General features: G+C 40.8%; 1 protein-coding gene across 8 annotated transcripts in view; it reads left to right on the plus strand.

The window, feature by feature from the left end:
• The first annotated feature begins 1,083 nt into the window (after window positions 1–1,083).
• Window positions 1,084–23,181, plus strand: part of CFAP54 (cilia and flagella associated protein 54) — a 330,206-nt gene continuing 308,108 nt past the window's right edge. For all 8 annotated transcript variants that reach the window (XM_015094809.4, XM_060413069.1, XM_060413070.1 and 5 more), the window contains exons 1-4: window positions 1,084–1,424; window positions 12,730–12,835; window positions 17,009–17,152; window positions 20,617–20,788. In XM_015094809.4, coding sequence (XP_014950295.2) covers window positions 1,108–1,424; window positions 12,730–12,835; window positions 17,009–17,152; window positions 20,617–20,788 — 739 coding nt within the window. In that variant the 5' untranslated portion in view covers window positions 1,084–1,107. The remainder of the gene's footprint in view (window positions 1,425–12,729; window positions 12,836–17,008; window positions 17,153–20,616; window positions 20,789–23,181) is intronic.

Below are 23,181 nucleotides of genomic sequence, written 5' to 3' on the forward strand. Positions count from 1 at the left end.
GCTCACAGAGTGTAAAGGTTACTGTCTTTACAGGACGAGTAACAGTTTGCAATGTTAAAGACCCCTTTTCCTAAGCCATCAAATATTTCTGATCCTTCTCTTAGACAATTTTTGGCACTGCATAACATTTATAAACAAAGCAAGTTCTGTAGTAGTTGGAAACTCATACTTTAAATTTATAAATAAACTTACTATTGCCCATAATGCAGGGAAAGAACTTCTCTTGCCCCCAAATAGGTCCCTTGAGGCCATCGCTTCCCCATCAGAAGCAAAGTCTCCTAAAATCCCCATTTATAATGCAAAATTCTTTGAGAGTTACCACTTCAAGCACTAGTACGCACTAATGTCCACAGGTTAAGGCTGAGTTAAATGCTCGTGAATTTAAAATATAGCGATAATCAAGATAAGGCTGAAATACAAATGAATAAACAGAGTAGTTATAACTACTAGACACCAACATCATTCTCAGTTACAGACCTCAAAGTCCAATAAGAGGGACCAGAGTGGATCAGTTGCATGCAATTGATTCTTAAACTATTTTCACTTCTGTTGCTAACCTTAGTTTGAGTGCATGGTAGTGGGGAAGGTTATTTTGAGCACAGCCTTTGGAGTCTGAAGGCAGGTCCCTGACCCTCCAACGGTTTACTCTGACCTTGGTCAAATAGCTAAACCTCCCTAAACTTTGGTTTCTTAAACTGTGAAATGGAGATATAGTAATACCCTAAATTGCAAAATATAATGATGATTAAATGGGGTAAATGAAATTACTTGTTTCAAATGCTTAGAATAACTCCTGGCATATATTAATGAGCATCATTATTAAGTGGTCGAAATGGAAAAAGTATAGTTTGGATATGTGATCCTAAGTTTCTGGCTCTCTTATTCACTCTGTCTCCAGAATCCTCTCAGTTACCACATCTAGCGGTGAGCAACAGAGCAAAAACACCTCAGGAGTAACATTGCTTTCTGGACAAGGTTTTTCTTTTTTTGCCCTCCAGGGGCCGCTGTATTTCCCCGAAAGCTCGCGGGATACCTGGTTACCACGAGACCGTCGCCAGGCAACCGCGTGTACACATACACCCTGGGACGGGCCCGGGTCTCGTCAACATGGCGGCGCAAGGCACCTCCTCGGTCTCTTCACCAAACGTGTCTCCCACTTCAGTGTCGCCGCCGACTCTGCCCCCGCCCTCTACTGGGATTTCGAAGTCTCTCCTGGAGGCGAAGGCGAGCTCTTTGAGCCCACAGTCTCTCTCGGCCGGCCACGAGGACTTGTTGCCCCTCGCAGTATTTTATGGGCCGCTGGACGCAAAAAACCCACTCCTGGCCTCCTGTGAGAAGGAGATTCAGGAGTTGCTAGACTTCATGAAGAGAAAGAAGACTTTAGCTACAACGGAGGAACAGAAATATGAGTTCCACCGGCTTTGGTAAGCAGAGGCAGGGCCCTGGGGCGGGTGCTGTCCGGAGAAGACAACACCAGAGGAGGAGATGCTGTGAGGAGGCAGGCGGTGGTCCCTGGAGCTTGTCGGTGTTGCGGATGCAGAACCTGGCCAAAGGGCCCGGAGATATACACAAAGTTTAAGAAGTGAAGACTCGTCGCTATTACAGTCCTTATTGCCTGGTAAATGTGTCTTGACTTCCTGCTCGGGTCAGAATAAAAGTCAAGAAAGAAATATTTCATATTTCACCAGTTCACATGATTCAGCATTTGTTCTGAGTGTCATCTAGTTGCCAATGCATGCCACGGAACTTTTGGCTCACTCACAGTTTTCACAACTTTTCATGTTGTGGGTACAGTTTTGTATATGGAGGGAAAGGAATAACTTTGAGGTCACGCGGGTTCAGGAAAAACTTAATTCTTGATGCCATGAAGTATGTCATTCTGTGAACATTTGTACTTTATTCCTTTTTCAACTGCTACTATTAATAGCATCACAGTAACTTGTTCTTGATTTTGTGACTCATTTTGCACGTTTGCCTTTTTTGGATTCCATCACCATGTTATTATCTCGAACTGCAGACTACCTGTTTTTAAGGCTCTTTCCTGTTTGTGTTAACCATCTTTCTTTCCCAGTCAAAACACATTGCAAATGGAACAGTTAGAAATGTAGGCAAGTGGCGAAGAATGCTAGAATAGTCAATAGTTTCATCTTATATTTTTCATCTGTGTATTTAATATGAAGAAATAGTTTTAACTTATATTTGTTATTCATTCATGGATTTAATTGCATATTTATTGAGCACTTCCTAAATATCAGGTTCCATTCCAGGAACTAGGAAAACATCAAGTTAAAAAAATATACAAATTCATATCCCCATGGAGTATGTATTTTTGTGTCTACAAACAGCCACTAAAGAAATAAGTAAGGAAATTATTTTATAAGGAGGTAAGTGCTAGAAAATTAGAGAAAATTAGAGCAGGGAGGAAGATAATGATATCAGGTGGGTGTTATAATTTAAAATGGGATGGCAGGGAACATGGTCAGGGAAAGTCAGGAAAAGTGGCCTTTGAGAAAGATGAGAGGGAGGTATGGTAGCAAATGATAAGATTTCTGTACAAAGAGTTGGCCACACTGGGAGAATGGCAAGTGTGAAGGTCTTGGGGTGCGATTGTGACTGTGGGATGAACATGTTTGGGCAGCAGTGAGGGAGATGAGTTAGTTTTTAGATATATTAAGGTTGAGATGTAATTTACCATCCAGGTAGAGTTATTTGTAGGTAGTTGGATATGTGGAGTCTGGGGGTCAGAGGAGAAATACATTTGGGATTCATCAGCGTATGGATGACATTTAAACTTTGACATTTGATGGAATAGCTAAGGGAGTGAGTGTAGATGGAGAAGAAGAGAGTCCAAGGACTCAACTTTGGAACCCTCCAACACTGACAAGTGTAGTAGAAGGGAAGAAACTGGTAGAGACTAATAAGGAGTGGCCAAAGAGGTAGAGGAAATCCAGTGGTGTATTGGAAGCCAAGTAGAGAAAGTGCTTTAAGAAGGAAGGAATGACCAGTCAATTGTGGCAAATCCTGCTGATGGGCCAAGTAAAATGAGAACCAAGAATTGACTAAGGGAAGTACATTACATGGCTAAGATACATGTGCGCACATGTGGGCTAAGTTGGTTCAGTTGTGTCTGACTTTTTGCGACTCCATGGATTGTAGCTGGCCAGGCTCCTCTGTCCGTGGGATTCTTTAGGCAAGAATACTGGAGTGGGTTGCCATGCCCTCTTCCAGGGGATCTTCCCCACCTAGGGATGGAACCTGCATCTCTTACATTTCCTGCATTGGCAGGTAAGTTCTTTACCACTAGCACCACCTGCGAAGCTCAAGCTACATATGTTTGTATTTTGAATGTTTCTGTTTTTGTGCCTTAGATTATAGTTTATCTTTCCATCTCCACTACCAACATTCCAGTTCAAACCATTACCATCCCAAATTTTCTCCGCAGCTGCTTGAGTCTCAAATATATCCTTCACATGGCAATCAGGGTGACCTTTATAAACAAATCACCCACTCCCTTATCTAAAGATTTCTGTTTCCCATTGCTTTTAGAATAAAATTACGACTTTTTCTGGTGTCTTCCAGGGTCTGAAGCTCTGGCCTTGCCTGCCTCTTTCATCTCAGCTCATCCCTCACTTCTCTCCCAGGACTTTCCGGGAAATCAGACCTCTGTTTATCATCCCAGGGGCTTTATATTTGCTGCCTCCTTTGTTGGAAATGTTCTTTCCTCAATTTTTCAAGTATCCAGCTCCTTTTCTTCCAGGTCTTAGTTTGGTTGTTACCTCCTTAGAAGGTCTTTCATATCTAATGCAGGGTTCACCCATCAATTTATACTTTTATTAAATATTCATTTCTTTATGTATTGTCCATCTCTCCTGTTAGAATGTAAGCTTCCTGTTGAGTTTAGATGGTGATCCACTTTTTCATTACTGTATCTCTAGCACCTAGCCTGAGGGTTGGGATATTGTGAACATTCAATGAATATTTGGCAATGAAATAATTTAAGAATTATCCTTTTTTTTCTCAATAATTGTTGATCTGGGTCAGTTGGTAAGTACAGTATTGGCCCCATAAACAGAGACTCACAAACATTAAGGATTGACATGGACCTTAGCCAACTAACTTCTCACATGTTTAGGTATTTATTTACAGAATAATTTTTTATTGAGTGCCTATTATATGCCAGGGCCTGCACTGTAGTTGTTGCTGTTTAGTTTCTAAGGCACGTCTGTCTCTTTTGGGCTCCAAAATCACTGTAGATGGTGACTGCAGCCATGAAATTAAAAGACGCTCACTCCTTGGAAGAAAAGTTATGACCAACCTAGATGGCATATTCAAAAGCAGAGACACTACTTTGCTGACTAAGGTCTGTCTAGTCAAGGCTATGGTTTTTCCAATAGTCATGTATGGATGTGAGAGTTGGACTGTGAAGAAGGCTGAGCACCAAAGAATAGATGCTTTTGAACTCTCGTGTTGGAGAAGACTCTTGAGAGTCCCTTGGACTGCAAGGAGATCCAACCAGTCCATTTTGAAGGAGATCAGCCCTGGGATTTCTTTGGAAGGAATGATGCTAAAGCTGAAACTCCAGTACTTTGGCCACCTCATGCGAAGAGTTGACTCATTGGAAAAGACTCTGATGCTGGGAGGGATTGGGGGCAGGAGGAGAAGGGGATGACAGAGGGTGAGATGGCTGGATGGCATCACTGACTCGATGGATGTGAATCTCAGTGAACCCCAGGAGTTGGTGATGGACAGGGAGGCCTGACGTGCTGTGATTCATGGGGTCGCAAAAGTCGGACACAACTGAGCGACTGAACTGAACTGAACTGAACTGAGACTGTAGCCCGCCAGGATCCTCTGTCCATGGGACTTTCTAGGCAAGAATACTAGAGTGAGTTGTTATTTCCTTCTTCAGGGGATCTTCCCAACCCAAGGATGGAACCCCATCTCCTGCTTGGCAGGCGAATTCTTTACCACTGAGCCACCACGGAAGCTCTAGGGCCTGCACCAATTATGGGTTATACAGTGATGAGCAAAATAGATATGGGAATCTGTGCTCATGGAGAGAGGGAGATAGGCTTTTAATGAGTCACTTTTAATAAGTGAAGGCTTTTAATAAGTCAACACACAAACAACAAGCACTGTGAAGGAAGAAGCTACTGAGAATTTACATGTGCCATGTATTGCCCTAAGTCCTGGGGATTCAGCAATGAACAAGACAAAAATCTCTTGCCCTCTTGGTGCTTATATTCTAGAGGGGGACATAAACAATAAACATATTAAATAAGTACATTTTGTGGTGTCCTAGAAAGTGATAAATGCTAGGGAGAAAAAGAGAGGAAAAGTTATGGAGTGGGAGACAGGAGGTTGCAATCTTCAATAAGGTGGTTAGAGTAGATAACACTTGAGCATAGGCTTAACGGGAACATAGTGGAGACCTGCTTTCAAATGAATGGTGAAGGAGGTGACATGAAGCTGAGATTAGAAGGCTGCCCGGCAGTCAACCAGCAAGGAAAAAGAGGATAAACAGAAGGAACAATCATGTGGGAGGATCTTGGCAGGAAAGAGGCGGGGGCCTTTGGAGGAGCAGACAGAAGCCTATTTAGCACAATATGGAGAGTGTGGGTGCAGTGGTATGAGATGAGATTAGAGGAGTAGATAGGGGTGTGCAAGGTTTTAGAGGCCATTTATAGAGTTTACATTTACTCCAAAGGCAATGAGAAATCATTGCTTAGTTTTTGGCAAAGAATTAACCATATATGATTTTGTTTTAAAATATGTTGTTGACTTAATACAAATGGAGTAATGATGGCAATGTGGAGACCAGTTAGGAGTACTGGAGGTAGGAGTTGCTTTTATAACATATTTGACAAGATGGTTATTTTTTAAAATAAAAAATTGCTTATTTTTATAACTGTAGAGTCTTATATAAGTATAAAATTTGTAGTACCTAAAATACAGATTTTGATCATACCAGCAATGTTCTTATATTTGGAGTGCGATGTATTTTAAAGGCATGCTTTTGTTGTAAGCACACAGAATTTTGATATTCTTTTTATATAGTTACGTTTTTCTGCTTTGCTGCTGCTGCTGCTGCTAAGTCGCTTCAGTCGTGTCCGACTCTGTGCGACCTCATAGACGGCAGCCCACCAGGCTCCTCCGTCCCTGGGATTCTCCAGGCAAGAACATTGGAGTGGGTTGCCATTTCCTTGTCCAATGCATGAAAGTGAAAAGTGAAAGTGAAGTCGCTCAGTCATGTCCAACTCTTAGTGACCCCATGGACTGCAGCCCACCAGGCTCCTCCACCCATGGGATTTTCCAGGCAAGAGTACTGGAGTGGGGTGCCATTGCCTTCTCCTTTCTGCTTTAGAAAATTCTAAATATCCAGCAACAGTTGTAATCAAATAGCAATCAAAAGTGTATTAACAACATTTCTTAAATGATATGTGTTACATATTATGTTATATTTTTCCTATTTAATCGTTATGTAAGCCATTTCCCAATAAGCAATTTTAACTTGAACTTATGGCTCACTTAAAAAAAAAGGGAAATTCTGTTATGAGTGATTTATGAAGTTGGTATTTTTCTTTTATGAATAACAGACCTACTCATCATTATCTCATCTGTAAGGTTTGGGAAGAAAGAACTCTTTCAACTATGTAATTTAAGAATTCTTGGATTTACTATATTTATTATAATGCATTTCATGAAACAGAAATCAAAGTGAAAAAGGCAAAACAAACCCAAACACATTTACCTTTTTAAACTTCTGTGGGCTGTGTTTTCCACACTCTTTATTTGGCATGATTACATGTATATATTTTACTACCCTTAAATATTATTAATGTGTCCATGAAGGCAGGAATACCCTGTATCCGCCTCCTCTCTTGTCACTGAGCTATTATCATTTATTTATTTATTTTTTTTGGAAAGTCGCTCAGTTGTATGTGACTCTTTGAGACCCCATGGACTGTAGTCCTTGGAATTCTCCAGGTCAGAATACTGGAGTGGGTAGCCTTTCCCTTCTCCAGGGGATCTTCCCAACCCAGGGATCGAACCCAGGTCTCTCACGCTGCAGGTGTATTCTTTACTAGCTGAGCCATAAGGGAAGCCCAAGAATACTGGATTGGGTATCCTAGCCCTTCTCCAGGGGATCTTCCCAACCCAGGAATTGAACCAGGGTCTCCTGCATTGCAGGCAGATTCTTTACCAACTGAGCCATCAGGGAAGCCCCATCATTTAGGTAATTCATTGACTTTTATTTTTTTACATGTTTTTGTTGAGATTGTTCCATTAATACCCCTATGTGTACCTGATAAGTACTTGAGCCATCTTCAGTCCTTGAGTTTAGCTTCTTGCCTATATTAGTCAGCTTGGGCTACTAAGAATAGTGGAGAGGGTTGCCATGCCCTCCTCCAGGGGGTGTTCCTGACCCAGGGATCAAACCCGCATCTCCTGCATCTCCTGCATTGTAGGCAGATTCTTTACCAACTGGGAAGCCCAATTACTAACTTCACTTCAGTTCAGTTGCTCAGTTGTGTCTGATTCTTTGCGATCCATGGACTGCAGCACCCCAGGCCTCCCTATCCATCACCAATTCCCGGAACTTACTCAAACTCATGTTCATCAAGTCAGTGATGCCATCCAACCATCTCATCCTCTGTCATCCCCTTCTCCTGCCTTCAATCTTTCCCAGCATCCGGGTCTTTTCAAATGAGTCAGTTCTTCCATTCAGGTGGCCAAAGTATTGCACTTTCAGCTTTAGCATCAGCCCTTCCAATGACTATTCAGGACAGATTTCCTTTAGGATGGACTGGTTGGATCTCCTTACAGTTTAAGGGACTCTCAAGAGTGTTCTCTAACACCACAGTTCAAAAGCATCTATTCTTCAGTGCTCAGCTTTCTTTATAGTCCAACTTTCACATCCATACATGATTACTGGAAAAACCATAGCTTTGACTAGATGGACCTTTGTTGACAAAATAATGTCTCTGCTTTTTAATATGCTGTCTAGGTTGGTCATAACTTTTCTTCCAAAAAGTAAGCATCTTTAAATTTCATGGCTGCAGTCACCATCTGCAGTGATTTTAGAGCCTCAAAAAATAAAGTCTGACACTGTTTCCACTGTTTCCCCATCTATCTGTCATAAAGTAATGGGACCAGATACCATGATCTAGTTTTCTGGATGTTGAGTTTTAAGCCAGCTTTTTCACTCTCCTCTTTCACTTTCATCAAAAGGTTCTTTAGTTCTTTGCTTTCTGCCATAAGGGTGGTGTCATTTGCATATCTGAGGTTATTGATATTTCTCCTGGCAATCTTGATTCCAGCTTGTGCTTCATCCAGTCCAGCATTTCTCATGATGTACTCTGCATATAAGTTAAATAAGCAGTGTGACAATATATAGCCTTGACTGTACTCCTTTCCCGATTTGGAACCAGTTCATTGTTCCATGTCCATTTCTAACTATTGCTTCTTGACCTGCATACAGATTTCTCAGGAGGCAGGTCAGGCGGTCTGGTATTCCCATCTCTTGAAGAATTTTCTACAGTTTGTTGTGATCCACACAACAAAATGTTAAAAGCTTTGGCATAGTCAATTATTACTTAGTCAGTTTGGGCTTCCATAGCAAAATCCCATAGACTGGGTGACTTAAACAACAGAAATTTGTTTTCTTATTTTTCTGAAGCCTAGAAGTCCCAGAGGGTCTGGCAGCATCAGTTCTTGGTGAGAGCTCTTTTTCTGGCTTAAAAGATGTCCACTTTGTTCTCATATAGTCTTTCCTCTGTGAAGCACACACAGAGAGAACATGTGCCTGTCTCTTCTTGGATGGATTAATCCCAGTGGACCAGGGCCCCACCCTTATGACCTCATTTAGCCTTAATTACTTTCTCAGAGTCTCCTCCAAATTGAGCCACAGGAGGGATTAGGGCTTCAACATGTGAATTTTGAGGAGGCACTCACATTCAGTGTATAATACCTTTCTTACTAAAAATTTATGAGATAGGCTTGGACAACTATTAAGAGAGGCATTTATAATTTCCAAGAGAGAGGGAAGGAGTAAATATTAACTAAATGGGTGAACAAAATAAGCAATGATCTGCTTCCCTTTGAACTCTGGTTAGAAACCACATAGGAAACATAACCCTAAATGGACTGACTGGACAGTTGAACCTTTGAACTCTCTATAGAAAAGCATACAATAAAAACAAAGAATTCTTTTCCCTAGTCCTTCATCCGTTCATTCTTTCTGTCAACAAGTATTTATTGAGTGCTCACTGCAGATGGTGATTGCAGCCATGAAATTAAAAGATGCTTACTCCTTGGAAGAAAAGTTATGACCAACCTAGATAGTATATTCAAAAGCAGAGACATTACTTTGCCAACTAAGGTCCGTCTAGTCAAGGCTATGGTTTTTTCCTGTAGTTATGTATGGATGTGAGAGTTGGACTGTGAAGAAGGCTGAGCACCAAAGAATTGATGCTTTTGAACTGTGGTGTTGGAGAAGACTCTTGAGAGTCCCTTGAACTGCAAGGAGATCCAACCAGTCCATTTTGAAGGAGATCAGCCCTGGGATTTCTTTGGAAGGAGTGATGCTAAAGCTGAAACTCCAGTACTTTGGCCACCTCATGCAAAGAGTTGACTCATTGGAAAAGACTTTGATGTTGGGAGGGATTGGGGGCAGGAGAAGAAGGGGATGACAGAGGGTGAGATGGCTGGATGGCATCACTGACTCGATGGACGCGAGTCTGAGTGAATTCCAGGAGTTTGTGATGGACAGGGAGGCCTGGAGTGCTGCGATTCATGGGGTTGCAAAGAGTCGGACACGACTGAGTGACTGAGCTGAACTGAACTGACATATACTAGATATTCACTACTCTTGGGGCTGGGCAGTGACTAAACCGATGAAGTCCTTGCTCTTAGGGAGTTTAGATTCCAGAGGACTGGAAGGCACAGTTATATGCTGGCTAAGAGTATAGATATACTCTGCCTCAGTTTGATCAGCTGTATATTTGGGATATTGATACTACCCATCTCAGTTTTGAAAATGGAATGAAAAATACTCATGTCAGCAAAAGACCCAGATTAGGCAACACAATATTGAAGGAGAAGAAATTTGGAGGACTGACATTACCTGACCTCCCCAGCATGGTATGGGGAAAGAATGGACAAACGGGTCAAAGGAACAGGATAAAGAGCCCAGAAAGATGTAAATACAGTCAGCTGGTCTTTCACAAAGGAGTGACGGCAATACAATGAAGCAAAGCCTTTTTAACAAATGGTGCTGTAATTGCACATCCACATGTGAAAATCGTATCTAGCTATAGACCTTACATCCTTCCCCCAAATTAACTCAAAATGGATCAAAAACCTAATGTAAATTCTATGCTATAAAACTCCTAGAAGATAATATAAGAGAAATCGAGATGACCTTTGATTTGGCAGTGGCTTTTGAGGTACAGCACTGAAGACATGATCCATGAAAGAAAGAATTGATAAACTGGACTTCATGAAAATTAAATTTTTCTGCCCTGTAAAAGACACTGTCAATAGAATGAAAGCCAAGCCACAGACTGGGAGAAAAAACTTGCAAAAGACTTATTTGATAAAGGACTACTATCTAAAATATACATAGAACTCTTAAAAACTCAGCAATAGGAAAACAAACAACCTGATTTTAAAAATGGGCCACAAATCTTAGCAGACATCTACCCAAGGAAGATAAATAAATGACAAATAAATATATGAAAAGATGCTCAAAATTGTATGTTATCAGGAAGATGTAAGTTAAAACAACAGTGAGATACCACTACACACCTCTTAGCATGGCCAGAATCCAGAACACTGACAATACCAAATGCTTACAAGGATGTGGATCAATGGGAAAACTTTCATTCATTGCTGGTGGGAATGCAAATTGGTAAAGCCACTTTAGAAGACAGTTTGATGTTTTCTTGTGAAACTAAATATATTCTTCACATAATCCAGCAGTTGTGCTCCTTAGTATTTACCCAAAGGAGCTGAAAACATTCCATACAAAAATCTGCACATGGATGTTTATAAGTTTTATACAAATTGCTAAAACTTGGACACAAACAAGATGTCTCTCAGTAAGTAAGCTGATAAACTGTGGCATGTATAGACAATGGAATATTATTCAGTGCTAAAAAGAAATGAGCTATCAAGCCATGGGAAAACATGGGTGAATCTTAAATCCTTATTACTAAGTGAAAGAAGCCATTTGAAAGTGCTACATATTGATACTATATGATTCCAACTATATGGCATCTTGAAAAAGGCAAAACTATAGAGAGAATAGAAAGTTCAGTGGTTGGGGTTATGGGAGCGAATGATGAATAGGCAGAGCACAGAAGACTTTTAGGGCAGCAAAACTACTCTCTATGATTCAATGGTGGATACAATTGTCCAAAGCCATATGATGGATGGCACCAAGAATAAACCCTAATGTAAATTAGGGACACTGGGTGATAATGATGTGTCAGTGTGTTAATTGTAACAAACGTACCACTTTGGTGAGTGATGTTAATAATGGAGGAGGCTGTGCATGTGCCGGAGATAGGGGTATATGGGGGAATCTCTATACATTCTGCTCAATTTTTCTGTGAATCTAGAACTACTTTAAAAAAATAAAGTTGATTTTAAAAAATGCATACAAAGAGTCAGTCCCAGTGTTCATAGCAGCAATATTTATGATAACTAAGATATGGAAGCAACCTAGGTGTCCTTCAAGAGATGAATGGATAAAGAAGATGTGATACACACATGAACACACACACACACACACACACACACACACACAGGAATATTACTCAGCCATAAAAAAGAATGAAACCTTGCCATTTGCAACAACATGGATAGACTTGGAGGGCATCATTATGTCAGGTGAAAGAAGTCAGCCAGAGAAAGACAAATACTTTATGATATCACTTATGTGTGGAATCTAAAAAATACAACAAACTAGTAACTATAATAACAAAGAAACAGACTCACAGACATAGAGAACAAACTAGTGGTCACCAGTGGGGAGAGGGAAGGTGTGAGGGGCAAGACAGAGGTAGGGGATTAAGAGGTACAAACTACTATGTATGCTACAAGGATATATTGCATAGCACAGAAAATATAGTCACTGGTTGATAATAACTATAAATGGCATATAGCTTTTAAAAATTGTGAATCACTATGTCATAAATCTGAAACAAACTATATCTCAATAAAAATATTAAAATTTTAAAATCATTAAAAATACATATAAAGAGCTGTCAGTACTTGGTACAAAGGAAATAATACTTATAACCATAATTACGTTTATCAATAATTAGACATTGACAATATGGCACATTAGAAAGTACAAGGGAGGAAGGATTGGGGGAAAGGATAGTTCGGGAGTTTGGGATGGACATGTACACACTGCTATATTTAAGAAGGATAACCAACAAGGACCTACTGTACAGCACAGGGAACTCTGCTTAATGTTATGGGGCAGCCTGGGTGGGAGGGGAGTGTGGGGGAGAATGGATCCATGTATCTGTATGGCTGAGCCCCTTCCCTGTTCACCTGAAACTGTCATAGCATTGTTAATTGGCTATACCCCAATACAAAATAAAAAGTTAAAAAAAAAAAGACTTAGCACAAGGTAAGTTTTTAAGGATTGCTTGCTAATTAATTTAGGTTTCCTGCTGACTTTGAAGATATTGTTTTATTTTATAATTTTTACAGTGCCACCTCTTTGTTTAATATCTGGACCAAATACGCCCCCCGGCTGCCAGCTGCCTATTACAACGAGAAGCTTCTGAAGGTTGGAGATAGACTTTGTGAAATGAAAGTAAGTACCTGTGGAGTAAAAAGAGCCCAAATGAAACTCATTTGGCTAATTATTATTATTGGATAGCATTCCTCTTTTACACCATTTGATTTTTTGTTGTTGTTGGAAAAACCCAAGGGAATATGTAAAAATTTTAATGAGGCACAGTGACAGAGAAAGTGTTCACTTTTAAATTTTGTAGTTGGGATTCTCCAGAGGTGAGTGGTTCCTGAACAGAAAGACAGTTGGCTGAGGCTGAGCAGGAGCACAGCCCATAGTTACCAGAGGGTGTGGTAGGCGCCCAACAGGAAATGCTGAGTCATCATGTTCCTACCTCATACAAAGGAGCCCAGACACCACTTCCTGTTGTTTTTCACATGGCTGACCTTACCCACAGCTCTTGCAGGGCCTTGCTGCTGTGTTGCTTGTTTCCAGGTGCCTTGTTTCAGTGACCTTCAGCTCCTTCTCAACACTTTGCCGTATGTGATTGCAGCAGTCATTCCATACAGGCCCCAGTTCTTACTCAGTGTTGTATTCCAACCGAGTTCCTGCCTTATTTCTAGTTCCATTATCAATGCCCGGGTCTTGGATTGCTGCAGACTCACGGACTTGGTTTGATAAGATCACACCGAGGCTGGGTTTTCAGTTAATGAAAATGTGAATTTTTCCCCATAACCTCTGGCTTGGGCCCAAATTATTCCAAGTTAAATATGATATCTTTGGCACATGTATTAATAGGCTCCTTGGACCGAGTGTTATTTTATACAAAGTGATTTTAGGCCAGACATGGGAGGTATTCTGTCTGTTACCAAGCCAGGTCCGTTTTCCTGACATGAAGCGAGCCAAGTACTGAGCCGCTGAGGTTTGCAGCAGAGAAACAGTTTATTCACAAGGCAACCAGGCGAGGAACAAGTCAGAGATCTGCCTCCTGGAAAGCGAGGGAGTTGGGATATTTATGAGATATCAACAGTGTGGTCTTAGGCTCAGGGAAAGGTGTTTGGAGGTAGGGGGAAAGGTGAGGTAGTCGGAGTTCTGCACAGGAACACCTGGGTTATGTGTGTGTTCAGAATGGAGGTGCATAGCCTGATGGGAGCCCAGAGCTTTTCAGCCTCTGATGTCAAAAGGCTGGTCAAGAGATGCCTGGGCAGGCCTAATTTTAGGATTGGGGATCCCAACCTTCCCCCAGTTGGCTGGCTCTAGGCAAGAGCTGACTCTAGTTCCTGCAAAACAACTGGACAGCCTGAAGCTGTCCGTTCAGTTCAGTTGCTCAGTCATGTCTGACTCTGTGACCCCATGGACTGCAGTACCCCAGACTTCCCTCCCTATCCATCACCAACTCCCAGAGCTTCCTCAAACTCATGTCCATCAAGTCAGTGATGCCATACAACCATCTCATCCTCTGTTCCATTCTCCTCCTGCTTCCAATCTTTCCCTGCATCAGGGTCTTTTCCAATGGGTCAGTTCTTCCCATCAGGTGACCGAAGTATTGGATTTCAGCTTCACTGTCAGTCCTTCAAATGAATATTCAGGACAGATTTCCTTTAGGACGGACTGGTTCGATCTCCTTGCAGTCCAGGGGACTCTCAAGAGTCTTCTCCAACACCACAGTTCAAAAACATCAATTTTTTGGTGCTCAGCTTTCTTTATACTCCAACTCTCACATTCATACATGACTACTGGAAAAACCACAGCTCTGACTAAATGGACTTTTGTCGGCAAAGTAATGTCTATGAATCTTAATATGCTGTCCAGATGGGTCATAGCTTTTCTTCCAAGGAGCAAGGGTTTTTAACTTCATGGCTGCAGTCAGCATCTGCAGTGATTTTGGACCCCCTCAAAATAAAGTCTATCACAATGTTTCCATTGTTTCCCCATCTATTTGCCATGAAGTGATGGGACCAGATGCCATGATCTTTGTTTTTTGAATTTTGAATTTTAAGTCAACTTTTTCACTCTCCTCTTTCACTTTCATCGAGAGGCTCTTTAGTTCTTTGCTTTCTGCCATGAAGGTGGGAACGTACGCAGTAAAGGAAAGAAAGAAAGAAAAAAAGAACTAAAGCTATCTTAATCAGTGAGGGTAGTTTACAAACAAAGGGCTTTTAACAAACTCTTCCCTTATCTGTTGTTCTGTAAGACAAGCTCATGAATTTCTATTTGTTGTGAGCCTCTCTTAACTCTTTGGGGGCACAGTTTCAAATGTCTTACGTCTACAGTTTCTCAGCTTCATTTTCCTCCTCCATTTCTATTTTCTGGGCTTGAATCTTTTTGGAAATTTACTGAATAGAGGCAAAGATGCAGAGGAACTTGCATAAGGGAGCACTAAGATCTATTTTCAGCTGCCCAAATTAAAGAATCCTCTCAGCTCCATGTAATTGGACTATGGTTCTTAGAGACTTGAAAATGCAGAGTTTGGGAAACTACAGAAAAAGAAACCAAGTGAGATCCAACTTGTAAGCTATATTCATGTGAAATGGAATAACAGTTTTCATAAGAATTAGATGAGTGCCCTGCTCTTTATTTTTATGCTTCTTCTCAATATAATGAGGCTTCCCTGGTAGTTCATATGGTAAGGAATCTGCCTGCAATGCAGGAGACCTGGGTTTAATACTTGGGTCAGGAAGATCCCCTGGAGAAAGAAATGGCACCCCACTCCAGTATTCTTACCTGGAGAATTTCATAATAAGGAGCTGGTGATATACAACACAGTCTGAGGTTGTTTCAGGAGTATCCAGATGGGTAGACGGAGGAAGAAGGAACATGTTAGAAGTTGATAAAGCAAGTTGATAATCGGTATTGGCCAAGCATTCAGAGTATTTCAGGTAGAATATCTAAAAGATTTACTAAAGAAACAAAGAAAATGTTTTAACTACTTTTCACTGATGGGAAAGTGGGCCGGTAAAGGTATTTATAACTCTGGAAACAAACTTGAGTGGTTACTTTGGTTTCTAGAATCTATTTTTATTTTAGTTACAGTAAAGCTCATCTTGTTGGACTACTCTTGTTTTGAACCTAGATTTGAATTCATTATGTGAATCAAGTTAGAGTGGAAAAGATTCAGAATTAATTAGTGAGCAAGTAACAAACAAGTCAATAGAAATAGGAACAAAAGAGCGTTTTGACTCTGAATCTGCGGAGGGGCAAGGTAACCCAAGAGGCAGTTCACACCCAGGGCAGCTGCTCTTCCTGGAAACACAGTCACATGGGAAGAAGCAGAGGAAGGGCTGTAGCTGACTCATCTGTGGAGCCCTGCTGGCATCCACTGCCCTGAAACTCTCCAGGTCAGCTGTGCCCTGTGGGCTTCAGAAATGAGGCATCTGACTTTGTAATGGGAACCTAAGCATGCATTAGAACTGACGAGAATCGGTAACTAACAACAGCTCAGACTGATTGGTCCTGATGTAACTTCAGAAATGGGACACGAAAGAGCCAGCTCATCACCTGCAATCTTCTCTTCTCTTCTCCCTTCTTTCTTTTCTTCCTTCCTTTTTTTCTTTTTTTCCTCTTCCTTCTTTTCTCTACCCACCCCCATTTTTTCTCCTCTTTCCTGTCCTTTCTTTTTTGGAGCTTAGGAGGTATCAGAGAAGCAAGGCTGGTTAAACACCTCCTCCACCTCTGTGATTGAGTTGGTGGATTACTATCCTCTGTTGAGGTTGAACCTGTTGGATTTTGAGTATATCCAGGTATTACCACACACAATGCCCTGGGAAGTATCCTCGTCTTTGAAGTCTCATCTCACAATTGGTTTGTTGTGAGGAGAATTAAATAATGCACATGAATTGCCAAGAACAGTGTCTGTCACGGGTGTGTTTGGAAATAGTTGTGATAATGTTAGTAATGATGTCATGGTGGAAGTAATAGTGATCATAGTAATTATCAACATTGCCATCATTGAGAATAATACGAATGTTGGGTGTGCTAAGTTGCTTCAGTCATGTCTGAGTCTTTGTGACCCTGCCAGGCTCCTCTGTCCATGGGATTCTCCAGGCAAAAATACCTGAATGGGTTATCATTCCCTCCTCTGGGGAATCTTTTCGACTCTAGGGATCAAACCCATGTCTCTTCTGTTTCTTGCATTGGCAGGTGGGTTCTTTAGCACTAGCGCCTCCTGGGAAACCCAATATCACCTAATTTTAATAATGGTAAGAAAAATGGTATTTTAAAACCTTCATCGAGCTCCCCTTTTTTTTATTTCAGGAATATAAATTGGCCCTTTTACAATGCTATGGCAGATATCTTCAGCAGTTCAGCATCAACTTTGATGAGAATAAAGCAGACGTGAATCAATTCAAAACTGTCTTTTTCCCAAAAGGCTTTGGAGACAAAACTGCACCACATACAGTAAGATGAAAGTGGTAGCTAAAATAGCTACCATTTATGATTAGCTATGCAACAGTCTGTCCTTTAGCTGACAGCTTCTCAGTGTCTTTCATTTGCCTCGTGTGGTATTTACCTGTGTACTATAAGTTGCTTAATAAATATTTTCTGTGCTGGATGAGAAAGTGTACTCATTAACTTTTGTAAAGATGCTTTGGAGATTTTGTCACTATAATCACTTATTCATCCAGTAGGCAGTTTTATTATTATTATTATTATAACTAATATTGGTAGAATGCTTTTACTCTTCAAAGTACTTTGGAAAACATTGGCTTCTCACAATAACTCTATGAGTTAGATACTGTTATTATCCCTATTGTATAAGAGAGAAAAAGAAAGCTAATCACACAGTATAATAACTAGTGACTCTGGAGAGGAAACATAGATCTTTTGATATGAAAAAAAATGCTTTTTTCTAGTATACCAGCATTATTATGTTAATTACTACTGATGAGTCACTGGTTGAGCAGTTACCATGTGCTAGGTAGTCTTCTAAATGCTTTATATGAACTGTTATCTTGCAGCCTCATTGCAGTCCTAAGAGATGGGTACTATTATGCCTCTTTTACAGATAAGAAACTGAGGTTTATTGGAGAGTAAAAAACCTAGTCGTTTTAAAGCCATAGACACAGTTGGTGTTTCAACCCTAATTCGTCTGAATCCGAGGCTGTGTTATTCCAAACTTAATGATTGTTCTAGGTCTTGAAAACAACATGTGGTTTAATAAGCAGAAATGTTGAAGCATGTTTGAAGGCACATTCAGTTTGCCTGTGACACAAGTACATGAATGAGAATACTGGGCAGTGTGAGTTGGTGCTTAATATGGAGAGGAGGGGTGGGGATCCTGATACCAAGAAATAATTGGAACACTAGCTGATTGTCCTACAGCTCAACTCGATTCTGACTCTATGAGGAGATAGAATCAGATCCCACAGGTTAAGGGTTCAGTCTTAGAAGACCACTTCCCATTCTACCCCATCCCATACTCACTTCAGATGCCAGTTGCAAGCTCCAGTTGTGACCTCTATTTCTTACTGACTGGCTATAAGTCAGAGGTTCCTGCGACCCATCCTTGGGTTCAGTAATTTGCTTTAGTGGCTCATGGAACTTGTGAAAACATTTTAGTTATTAGATTACAGGTTTATTGTAAACGGACATAATGTAACTCAGGAACAGCTAGAGGGAAGAGGTACATAGAACAAGGCATGGGGAGAGGGAGTAGGGCTTCCATGGCCCCTGCAGGCACCCCACTCCCAGCACCTCCGTGTGTTCAGCATCTTGGAAACTTCCCAAACATCATCCTTTTGGGTTTTTATGCAGGCTTCATTGTTGTTGTTCAGTCACCGAGCCATGTCCAATTCTTTGAGACCTCACGGACTGTATTATGCCAGGCTCTTCTGTCTTCCACTATCTCCTGGAGTTTGCTCAAATTTATGTCCATTGAGTCGGTGATGCTATATTACCATCTCATCTTCTGCTGCCCCTTCTTTTGCATTTAATGTTTCCCATCATCAGGATCTTTTCCAGTGAGTCAGCTCTTCCCATCAGGTGGCCAAAGTGTTGGAGCTTCAGCAACAGTCCTTCCAATGAATATTCAGGGGTGATTTCCTTTAGGATTGACTGGTTTGATCTCCTTGCAGTCCAAGAGAGGGTTCATTGCATAATTGTGATTGAATCATTGGCCATTGGTTGTAGATTCAACTTCCAGCCCCTGTCCCCTTCTCTGGAGGTCAGGGGATGGGACTGAAAGTGCTAAACCTCTAATCATATGGTTGGGTTCCTTGGCAACTTAACCTCCATCCTTAGCCACTTTCCAAAAGTCACCTCATTAACATAGCCAAAGATCTCTGTCACTCTCAACACTTAAAACAATTCTAAGGGTTTGGGGGGGTTGTGAGCTAGAAACTGTGGATGAAGAACAAACACATATGAGAAACATATTTTGGCCATCTGAGTGGCCAAATATATATTTCTCATAAATTGTAATATCTCAGTGCCCCATTGGGAAGAGTGCTGAATGAAAAGTTGGAACTTTTGAGCCCCTGCCCCCCTACTACCCTGGCCCAGGCCTCCATATCTCTTATACTATTGTATTATCATTCTTTCACTCAACCTCCCTAGCTGTGAAATCAGTTTCATGGTGGCTAGAAATATATGTATCTGAGCAGACAATCTGCCTGGCAGAATAAGGCTCATTTGTGTTATTAAGAGTGTACACTCGCACAGCTTTAGTAGTTCTGATGTTTCTCTAGCCAAAATCACTATCCTGAACTCCCCATCTATCCAGGTAACATCATAAAGATCTCATAATCAACATGTCCCAAATTGAACAAACATCTTTTCTCCAATAATTGGCTCCAGTCCATCAGCGAAGCAGGAAACCATTGCAAACCTCTTCCTCTCTCTTACCTCTCACTTCTAATTGGATGTGAGATAATCCAAATGTCATGGATCTTAGATAAGACTTAGCTCTTTCCTTTCTCTTCATCCCCACTTTCAGAGCCCCATTTCAGGGCCCTTTTGTCTCTGAACAACCTCAGAAGCCTTTGATCTCTGCTAGCCTCTTGCATGTAGCTTTGTCTTCCATCTGCTTTGCGTCTTTCATACTTTTGTCAGAATTTATTTCTAAAAAGTGTAAATCAAATACTAGTCCACATTCCTTGCAATGGTGCCCATATTCTAAACAGGGACCACTTCTATAGCTCAATTTGTCTTAAACCTTCTTACCCAACTTTAAACAAGACTTTCAGCTCAGTGACCACAGCAGTCACCTTAAGCATCCCTAACACTGTGTGTGCCTGGAAGGGTTTTTCCTCTGTCAGGAGCCTTGTCTTCCTCATCTTTGACTCCCTGTTGCTTAGCGGAGTGTGACAAAGAAAGGTGCTCAACAAACATTTGCTGACAGAATTGTGTATATACATAACCTCTGAACTAATATGTTAACATGCCATTAGGGAGACTTTTAAAAATTGTTTCGATCCTATAGTCTTGGAAGTAGGACTTCGTACTTTTTTTTTTTTGACTAAGGAAAGATGATCTTAACTAAATGGATGGTTTGAATAAACTTATTTTACCAAGTTTCTTTCCATATGTTAGTCCACTAAGGCTGCTATAGATAAAATCCAGAAATTAGATGGCTTAAACAACATTTATTGCTCATGGTTCTGGAGACTGGCGAGTCCAAGATCAGGGGGCTGGAAGACTCTGTGTCTGGTGAGGGCCTGCTTTCCCCCATGTTCTCGTATGGCAGGCGGTGAGGTTTCAACATATACATTTTGGAAGGACACAAACATTCAGTCTCCTGTACTCTACTGATCTATTGAGTTAGTTATGCATAATTTGTTTCCATTTTAGTTTTTTACATTTTAAGAGGTACTTTCCTGAGTTGTATAAACATTATTTATATTCTTTTTTGTCATATGTTTCAGTTTCATGCTTTAAATGGCAAAAATATTTGCAACTACCAGCTGGTCTGTGACAGTGATGTGAACCTGCAGAATAAAGAGTCTGTGATCCACTGTCTGCAAATCTTGTCCTCCTTCAGGCTCATCATGCAGGTGGCTTTGCCACAGGAGCACCTGTGCTGGATTATCTTCAATGGTATATATCAATGTTCAATATTTTATTTTTCATTGTGTCTTTCAGGAAGTCATTTAAATGCCAGGTTCGATGGTGACTTGATTACCTTATGATTTAGATAATGTTCATTTCATAAGAGGACACTGGTGGGCTTTGTTACATTTTTATCACATTTTAGTTTGTCCTTATGAGCAGGGACTCATACAGCAAGTGTGTGGGTTTTCTGCTCAAGGGAGGATCAGAGCTGTGGAGATAATCAGTTTCACATATAAACAAAATAAGGGGCCACAGTTAGTAAGTTGATATTGGGTTGGCCAAAAGTTCATTCATGTTCTTCTATAACATCTTACAGAAAAGCCTGAACAAACTTTTTGGCCAAATAAATCTAAGTGGAGAAGGATCAGCGGGCCCTTGCAGGTTAGATTATTTCTAAGCATCATCTACTTATCAGTCCTCTCCTCAAATATTTTGGCCAGTGACTAGGGCTTCCTACATATCAACCTTCTCTTCCTACTTGTTTTTGAGTGAGGAACTCTGAGAATGTGCATGTATATGTGTATATGGTTTATTTATATACATATATATGCATTGTATAGATAGACATATGTATGCATTATATATGTCTCATAAAATGAATCTTATCTAAATCTTATCAAAATGTAACTTTTGTTTTTTTTATTTTAAGAGTTACAATTTAAATTCAACTTAAATCTCTTTAAAGTTACAATTTGAAGTTATAAGGAGTAACTTGCAATATTGTTCACTGGATCACATATTCTTGTAAGAAAAAGAATGACAGTCTGTTCTGAGTTTATAAGACAAGGGCAAAACAACTTGAAAGAAAGCATATTGGGTTTTCTCTCATCCATGGCAACTGACAGTATGTTTCCTAGTCTTTTCCTTCTTCACTGTCCCCAAATAATTTTTTTTGACATTTTGACTGTAATCAGACCTTACATTTGCTACCGAAATGAGAGTGTCTCTGGGAGACATTTTTCAGGCCAGTGATTGTTAAACTTTTGCATCCCATCATCATCAGAGTTGCCAGGGCCATGTCTCCGGGTGAATTGCTCATGCATCTTGCAGGGACTGAGCCAGAGCAGAGCTTCTGTGCTCAAGAAAGGGCGATAGACCTGAGGGTTGGGCCCTGGGGTCAGGTTCTGCTTAAGAGGTGGAGATGATGCAGTGTGACTCCCTATCTGAAATGCTTTAAAGATTCTCACAAAACCACCCCCCTCCCATTTTCCTTTTAAAAAAGATAGAACAATTCTTGTGTCTTCCACATCCTTATTCTGCTGTGTGCTTTTTCTTTGGCATCATGTTCTAGATTTTATCCTGTTTCCTAAATATTTTCCTGCTCAACACTATGATTTTAGAATCTAGCCATGTTCCTATATGTAAACCTGGTTTGTTAACTGCCTGCTGAATTGTATTCGGCAGAGACCCATAATAAGCATGGGCACCTGGTTTGCCCTGCCTCTCTAAACTTACAGATAATTCTGTAGTGAGTATCCTCACATCGGTCCTTTTATGGACCCGCGTGAGAGTTTTCTGGGATGTACGCCCAGGAGTGGGGTTGCTGGACTGTGGGAGATACATGCACTTAGTGTCATCAGTTGTCATCCTTGTTTTAATTAATTCATCTCAAACTTAAGTGCCAGGCATTGTTCTAGGTGTTAGGGATACCGGAGTGGACAACACATTAAACCCCTGTTTCTCATGCTGCCATATAGTACTTCAGAGAGATGATTAACAAATCAAAACTAAGTGATGTGTCAGGTGGTGATGAGAACTGTTTGTGTGTATGCTTAGTCATGTCTGACTTTTTTGTGACCCCATGGACTGCAGCCCACCAGTCTCCTCTTCCACTGGACTTCCCAGTCAAGAGTACTGGAGTGGGTTGCCGTTTCCTTCTCCTGGAGATCTTCTCGACCCAGGGATCAAACCCTCATCTCTTGCATTGGCAGGCAGATTCTTTTACCACTGAGCCACCTGGAAAGCCCCTGATGATGAGAGCTATGGAGGGAAATAAAGTCTAGAAAGGGATTAGTGAGAGTGATGGCTGGTCTGGGGCCTGGGCTGCAATTTTAAATAGAATGGTCAGGGTAGACCTCACTGGAGATTTGAACAAACACCTGGCTGAGACATCTGAGCATTCAGGGCAAGGGCATTCCGACTGGGAGATTAGCAAACGCAAAGCCCTTGTAGTTTTAAAACTTTGGAATTTGAGTTGTGAAAAAATGACCTGCAGTCAATTTCTTAAAATATATTTGAACTTTCCTGCTAAACATTAATACTCTTTAATTGACTATTATACAATTATAAGAGTTGGTTTCTTAAGTTATTTAATCGATCTTGGTTCTTTCACAAAATCTAACTGGGTAAATGAATATTGGATAATATTGGATAATATC

The sequence above is a fragment of the Ovis aries genome, chromosome 3 (genome assembly GCF_016772045.2).
Source record: "Ovis aries strain OAR_USU_Benz2616 breed Rambouillet chromosome 3, ARS-UI_Ramb_v3.0, whole genome shotgun sequence".
NCBI lineage: Eukaryota > Metazoa > Chordata > Mammalia > Artiodactyla > Bovidae > Ovis > Ovis aries.